Genomic DNA, 7,766 nt, shown 5'->3' on the forward strand with positions numbered 1-7,766 from the left:
CCTCTGGTGACCAGTGCTCAGTTTTACGGATATTTAAAGCTACCGGTATAGCCACACGGATCAGAGGAAAGTCGAAACAGACATTGAAGTCACCCAGAAACCTGTCTATGCCGCAAAGCAAAAAAAAAGCAGATTCAACTGAAATATTATTGTACACCCTTACAAAATTAACCACTCAGATAGATTCTCAGGGCAAACCACTTTTTGAACTTGCCAAAGAAAACATGCCACATGGGAAAGGTTGTAAGTGTTTACTGTGACTCAAAAAAGCATTTTCTGGGAAGAAAAACATTTTGTTTGCAAATATTTTTGATTTGCACAACAACATCATAATGTATTTACCTTTGCTGAATTTGAATGCTACCCTTACAGCTTCTTGTTAAGGTATAACAAAATTAAATGTATCGGTCAAACCGAAGGTTCAGATTAATTTAATCACCTATGAAAATGGACCTATGATGGGGCATTTGGAGGGCTTTTTCGCCCGGGAGGGGGGAATTCGAACAAGAATTTTCAACCAAGTCAAATGCCCGGTGGGTTGAATTGTTGAAGCTTGCTTCCATTTGACCGATACACACATAATTCATTCTTAAGACTATAATAGTTATTTTGATTATATTCGATAATTCCCAACACTTTCTAGTCACCATAAATATTACTTATGATTTTGAAACTGCTACATGGTAAGAACATTTTTTACTTTAGCTAAAACTACAACAAACACAACAGTTTTGCATACAAAAACGTTTCTTGAGCTCAAACTGCACTGAAGAGAATCTTGAGAAAGCACGTATCAAAGAGTAGGCGGAATACCTTGTTAATTTACAGCAGTAAATGTGTGCAGATTGGCCTAAAGTTGAGATATTTTGAGCTGCATTTCGAGCTGAAAGCCGTTTCATGAAAATTATCATGACAAAAATAACAAGAGGAAAAATGCAACCGACGCTCTTACCTGTTTTCTGAATCACTTGATGGGATAATAGCCTCCATACTAACTCTTTAGCCTTTTAAGAGCAGGATAAAACTGTACAAAAATATGGAACTGCAAAGCTTTGATTTCAGCGACCTTAACGGTCAATATTGCTAATCAAATTTAGCGCCAAGGTGAAACGACTAGAGCGCATATCTTCACAATATATCCGCAGTTCAAAAGGATTGCATTGCAGAAAGCTTTTAAGAATCTCCAGTACTCATAGGGTTGCGGCTACCTTGTAAACACATGCGCAAAAGTGGTCAAGAAAATTGAAGATGGTAGATGAGGTCTGCATTTTGGTGAAAAGGTGCCATTCCGATTTGAGTTGTTGTGGTATTGTATTAGATGAAGATAATGGTATAGTATTAACAGTGGCGTCTTTGTTCGCTGATATATTGCCTGAAATTGAAAGACAACGTGCTTTCAGCGTGGAATGTCCTTTGCTTTCTTGCGACGAGTTCGCCCGAATTGCAGTGGAGGTTGTGCTTCGAAAAAACAAACAAGACGCGTTCACAACTCTTCAAGGCAACGTTGTTTTATTTTGGAGAGACGACGGTTTGCAAAGCATCGCAGAACGTATTTTTCCGTCATCGGAGTGGAAATTCGAATCACTCAGTAATAGCCAAGGTTCCGAAATTAACACAGTGGACGCAATGGCTGAAACTGTTGCAACCAAACCGCCACTTGTTGAGGCCAGTACACATCAGAGTGTTTTGTCCTGTTTTGTCCTTATTCACGTCGACGGAATCAAGAATTACTTGTCCAACAAAAAGCTGGATTTATCGACATTGAGATACAGCAAGTATGAGAGTCCAAAGAAAGGCGATGAAGTGTTAATAGCAGGAACACCATTTGGCTGTGAATGTCCTGAGGTGTTCTATAACAGCGTTTCGAAGGGGATTGTATCAAACATAATTGGGGTCAACAATGAACTTATAATCACTGACGCTCGCTGCATTCCAGGTTGTGAGGGATGTGCCATGTATTTAAAGGGTTTCAATTTTGGATTGGAAAAACTCCGAATGATTCCTCATGGCATTGTTCTGGCACCATTCTGTTGGAAAAATGGGGAGTGGATTGGGATTACTGTGGCATGTTCAATACTGTATCTACTGCAGAATCTAATGGAACTCGTGAGGAAAAAATCCTTGGTGTTACCTCAAAATCTACAAGCACTGTTGAATGTGGTGAACCTTGAGGATAACTTGCAGTGTCAACCAGCTGCTGGTGATGATTCAAGTGGTAAAGATGTAGATTTGATGCTAATTCACCACAGACCTTGTGGTTTGAATGCTGATTGCATTTTTCAGACAGCATTGGCTAGTGTTGTTTTAGTTAAGTGCGGCAGAACATGGGGATCTGGTATTATTTTAGATGTTGACGAAGGATTTGTAGCTACCTGCAGTCATGTGATTCGAGGACACTTACCAATCACAGACTACAAAAGTATTGTACATTCTGTGAATGGTACAAGGCAAGACAGGATATCATGCTTGCTTCCAAATGGCATTTGTCGCACAGCTGAAGTCCTTTATGCATCAAGCAAAGAATCTCCTCTGGACATTGCACTTTTAAAAATTCAGCCTCATTCTTCTCTAAGGTCATTGAAGCCAAGACAAGGAAAACCTGGTCCAAATAAGAAGTCTCAAAATTCTTCTTGTCCTTTATATATTAAAGGAGAAGAGGTCTTAGTTGTCGGTTTTCCTCTTTTTTCAAGCCATCAACACGCGCAGCCATCAGTAATTTGCGGGGTGCTATCAAATATTGCCTACGACAAGCACCAGGCTGTGCTCCTTCAGTCTAGTGCAGCAGTGCACTGTGGGGCTAGTGGCGGAGCACTGGTATCGATGGCAACTGGGGATCTACTTGGGATGGTCACAAGTCACACCAAAAATGCTGCTTTGACATCAGCATTCCCTCACGTCAACTTCAGCATACCTGTTGATTTGCTGAACAAACTTGTTTCATTGATTAAGAGTGGGTTGATTGAAGATGGAATGCAAGCCTTGGTTTCAGATCATGTGGAGAGCATTTGGAAACTCAAAAGTTCCTCACGTGACAGTCCTCAGATTTCTAGCAAACTCTGAAAGTTAGGACATTTTCTGACCTGCACTGTTTTCTCATAGTGTCATGTAAAGAATAGGCCTAAACAATACATGTAATGTTTCTTTTTTGTTTGTGTGAAGTTGTGGAGATTAAGTGAGCACAAGAAAACTTAAGAAATCTGAGGCAAGTATGTTTTCTTCAGTAATTTAAAGGGACACTGTCACAGACGTGTTTGCAACAATTTTTGGTCGAAACTTGCATTAAAATTGCTTCTACGTCACTTTTTCATGTTTTCAAGTGAAACAGGGACAGGGGGATAAAACAAAATAATTTTTTATCCATCTTAACTTGAAACAATTCACCCAACATTTTCAAGTTTGCACACAACTTGTTATTGACCATTATTGTCAAAAAAATGTATAACTTCGAATAGTTTGTACATTGAAATACTTGCTTAAAGGAATCAGTTTTGCCTCTGCCATGAGCCGAAAAGCATCCTTTGGACACTCCAAAATAAGGTGAGAAACTTTGCGACACATATACAGGTGTAACATTTGGTGACGTTACGTTACACTCTGTCTAGGCAGAGAATAACTGCTGGGTTAGGCACTGGTCTGTACACAAAACTAAGTGTCACACCTTTTTTGGAGTATCCATTGTAGTCACAAAACTTTGTTTAGGGATACCAACACAGCCACCGTGACATCACCTGAAAACACTACTGTATATACACTGATTCTACTTTGAGTCACTACAGGCTAAAATCAAACTATAGGCTTTGTCCTTGGAAAAGTCCATTACAAGATATATACAAGGCTTTGAATTCCCCAGTTTCCCTGGCTCTTTCAGAAGATGGCTCAACTTTGTATTTCCCCAACTTTGCCGGCTCTTAGAGGCCTAATCCCCATAAGTGACACATGCTAAAGCATGAGCAACATACCCAGTGGCATAATATATAGATTTAAGGGGCGTTTACACGACAGAGCAAAAATGGCACGGGCCCGACAAAAAGTGGAACGGTTCCAACAGTTTTTACAAAGCCTATTGACCCCTCGTGGAACGGATAAAAGTTCACTGTTTCTGTGTAAAAACTGTTGGAACCGTTCCAGTTTTTGTCGGGCCCGTGCCATTTTTGCTCTGTCGTGTAAACGCCCCTTTAGCCAAGCCGAAACGCAGAGCTCTGTGTGTCATTTATTCTTAAAATAAGTTAACCTGGCTTGAGCCTTCGATCCAACCGAAAACAAGAACCTGGTCAGTGGTCAACTTAAACAGCTGACATAGATGGGCTTAAATCTTTAGCCCACGATATGGTCACGTGATACTGGTCAGCAGATACCTTGTTTTGACAGATATGTAATATCTAAGTTGTTCCCGCTAAAAAACGCTTCACATTGGCATACATGGAGGAGTGGACGTACGCACGGTCGTATTAGGAACTTAAAGATCTACGTTGAGATCTACGACGGTGACGTCGACGAAAACGTCACCTCAAAATAGAACTTTGCTCTAGTAAAAGTCTTTTGCGATTATTCCATCTTGTTCACGTCGTACAATGTGGGAGAAGTATCCGAAAAATAAATTGGTACGAGCGGTTTCAGGCTGAAAACAGAGAATGAAAGATTCTCTGTTGCAGGCTCACGTTGTCGTCAAAACCTAAAATTTAGTGATTTCACGTCGTCGTCACGCAGAGAACCGCACAAATATGAGCAATAATCCGTGCCGCACGAGCAGTACGATTATTTATGCTCTTTTAACCAATGATATCATTGTTTTGTGGCGTTTTCGTCGACGTCGTCGTCGTAGATCTTAAGCTCCCTATTTTCTCTCACAGGGGTTACCATATTTTCTTACGAATCGTGCTCCAAGCGCGCGCTCCGCTCTTTAGTTAGGACAAAGACACTAATTTATTAGCGAAAGGTTACCCTGTTTGGCAGAGGTTTCCTTGATTTCCATCTCTAGTGAGTAGAAAAGGAAACTTCTGCACGGATCTCCTCGATTTTCTGTCACGCATGCGTGTCGTGACGTCAATGCATCGTCACTTCCACTCTTCTGCCATTGGGCAGGCATTGAAATTCAAACTGGTTTTTTCGGGCTTTAAACCGGCTATAAGAGTAAACGTATTCGTCCTTCGACATCGAAGGAATCCATGCAGAGGTTTCGTCTCCTTCTTGATTGAGAGAGAAATCCAGGAAACCTCTGCCAAACAGGATAGCAAGAAGTTAATCCATTTGCGTATGTCCCTTGTGTTTGTGCATGCGTCGCTAATGAAGACCACGTTTAAGTGAAGCCATCTTTCCACTGCAGTTTATATCAGTAGCGGATCCAAACCAAGAGCTAAGAGAGAAGGTGGGGGGGGGGGGGGGGGGAAAAACTTGTTTTTGGCGTTGTTGTCTGCAAAAAGTGCAAGGCATTTTAACTGGGCTTTATTTTTAACATCCAAAAATAAGAGGGGTAGTCTGGGCCCTTTCCCTTAAAAAGTGAAAGGCATTTTAAGTGGGCTTTATTTCTAACATCCAAAAATAAGAGGGGTAGTCTGGGCCCTTTGGGCCCCTCCCCTAGATCCACCACTGGTTTTTCAAATTTGACTGATGTACCCACTTGGCAAAATGGCAAATAATCAGCATTTTGAGTACTGCGTATGCTTTGAGCTTCCGGTCACGCAAAAAATATAAACTGATTAATATTTCAGTGACCAGTCGTCCCAGAAGTTTGTAAAACGTTTCTGAAACGAGACACCGTATCGCTGCATTTCACAATTTACCAAAATACATCGAAAGAAGTTCTTTTTTGTTGACTTTTCCCATGGCGTTTCTTGACAACTCCTCCACGACAAGAAGTTCTGTGGGGATCTCGTAAGGTATCATGCGTCCACTTGCCCAGTGCCTCAAGTCTGACAGGGTAATTTTCTACGAATTTACACAAAGACAAAAGAGGCTAAAAACTGAGAAATAACCAGGTGCAAAACATACCCTGCAACGACCAAAAACGTTGCGAGACAAGTTGCAAAAAGCGTTGTGGAAAGTATAATTTGGTTCTACTTTCAGCAACGCTTCGTGCAACTTTGCAACGAATTTTTCAAGCATTGTGCAGTGTCACACATGTCCTGCAACTGGGTGTCGCGACAGTTTGCCGCACTAGCCAATGAAAATATTCCTTCACACTCATGTGATCATCGAAAACGATACAGGGTTCAAGAAACGTCGCCTAGTGTAACACACGTCAAGCAACTTGTTTCGAAATGTGGGAACTTTTATCCCAGCAAAATTGCGAGACAAGCTGCAAAAAAAAAAAATTGCCGTAGTGTAACAGCGGATTGAGACTCTGCCGAATCGTTTTTTGAGTAAATGCAAGCAAGGAATTAAGTCAGTGACAACCAATAAACGACGAATGCAAGGCAACCAAAATGCCGCAAAAGGAAAACATTCTTAAAAGAGGAATTTTTCATGTGGCCGAGCTGCACGTGCTGCAAGGGTTGTATGGTACATTTCTTCGCAGTAATCCGCAAACAACGTGCAAAAAAACGAAACAAACTAACTAACAAGTTTATGGTTTTAACGACGTGGGTGTACAAGAGTGAATCGTTCATTTTCTATCTTAATCGCAACTATTACAAAATTCTCGTATCTGATTGGTTCTGTGTCGCGTAATTGGCGCGCGATCACTTGGGTGTCCAATGGACATCTTTAGCTTGTACCTTTTGTTTTCCCATTTCAGACCACGTGATGGGATTTTTCCTTTTGTTTTTTTTTTAGTTATTCGTACATAAGCACGTGCATAAGCACGTGCATAAGACGATATTTGAAAGAAACTCTTCTCTGGAGTAACATCACGTGGTCTGAAATGGGAAAACAAAACGTACAAGCTAAAGAGGTCTATTATAGGTATCCAATTTGAACAACTCTAAATTGGATACGTGTCATTGGACACCTACGCCATTCGCGCATCAGTCACATGCACTTGTATTTTAGATGGGATCTTTCTTGCTGTTTTCCTACTGTTTGCAAATCAGAATTGTACGACACGAACTAGAAGTCCTATTACTAATTAATCGTAACTATAACAAAATGCGAGAAAATCAGAACAAAATTCGAGGATAAAAAGACTTTGAATACCTTTTTGAGTGAAAAAGTTAAAGTTTTATTCAAAGTTAAAGTTATATTCAATTGAATATAACTTTAACGTTTTCACTCAAAAAGGTATTCAGTCTTTTTATCCTCGAATTTTGTTCTGATTTTCTCGCATTTTGTTATAGTTACGATTAATTAGTAATAGGACTTCCAGTTCGTGTCGTACAATTCTGAGGTAATCGTGCTCGTCATTTCAAATAGGCCTCGCGCGCGATTTTGAAATCACTCGCACGACTACTCCCTGAATTGCACTCCACTCAGTCCCATTATTATTACCGTCACTTGAAAACCGTCTGTACCAATCCGGTCACAGGAAAGTACGCCCTTACTGATGGCGAATTTTATTCAATTGAAGTAACTTTTTCGATTACGTTGCCTTTGTCTTTGTATAAACATCCTGTCATCATCTAGGACAGATCCAGGATGGAGGAATTCGCAGAATTGCCCACCAAAGGTGCCCTCTTCTGTGGGCTCCGGAGGCACGCCCCAAAGGGAGACACAATTTCCACTGTTTTAAGGGATGGATGTAGATCGTTTAGGTTCGTTCATGTTAGTTTTGAGCTATTCTTCGATAAAAACTGCTTTAAGGTAGCGTTGTTTGTCCATTAAAGTTCTTTGTT

General features: G+C 40.7%; 3 protein-coding genes across 3 annotated transcripts in view; 1 reads left to right on the forward strand and 2 right to left on the reverse strand.

Annotated features, from left to right (window-relative positions):
- Positions 1-1,127, reverse strand: part of LOC137985658 (uncharacterized) — a 32,740-nt gene extending 31,613 nt beyond the window's left edge. Inside the window, exon 1 of the mRNA XM_068833298.1 lies at positions 953-1,127. Within this exon, the coding sequence (XP_068689399.1) occupies positions 953-990 (38 nt within the window). The 5' untranslated portion in view covers positions 991-1,127. The remainder of the gene's footprint in view (positions 1-952) is intronic.
- Positions 1,128-1,204: 77 nt separating this feature from the next.
- LOC137985659 (peroxisomal leader peptide-processing protease-like) lies at positions 1,205-3,070 on the forward strand. Its single transcript, XM_068833299.1, has one exon. It carries the CDS (start codon positions 1,249-1,251, stop codon positions 3,058-3,060), a length of 1,812 nt encoding a protein of 603 aa, XP_068689400.1. The 5' UTR covers positions 1,205-1,248; the 3' UTR covers positions 3,061-3,070.
- Positions 3,071-5,753: 2,683 nt separating this feature from the next.
- Positions 5,754-7,766, reverse strand: part of LOC137985660 (malonate--CoA ligase ACSF3, mitochondrial-like) — an 18,908-nt gene continuing 16,895 nt past the window's right edge. Inside the window, exon 11 of the mRNA XM_068833300.1 lies at positions 5,754-5,925. Within this exon, the coding sequence (XP_068689401.1) occupies positions 5,770-5,925 (156 nt within the window). The 3' untranslated portion in view covers positions 5,754-5,769. The remainder of the gene's footprint in view (positions 5,926-7,766) is intronic.

The sequence above is a fragment of the Montipora foliosa genome, chromosome 14 (genome assembly GCF_036669935.1).
Source record: "Montipora foliosa isolate CH-2021 chromosome 14, ASM3666993v2, whole genome shotgun sequence".
Lineage (NCBI taxonomy): Eukaryota > Metazoa > Cnidaria > Anthozoa > Scleractinia > Acroporidae > Montipora > Montipora foliosa.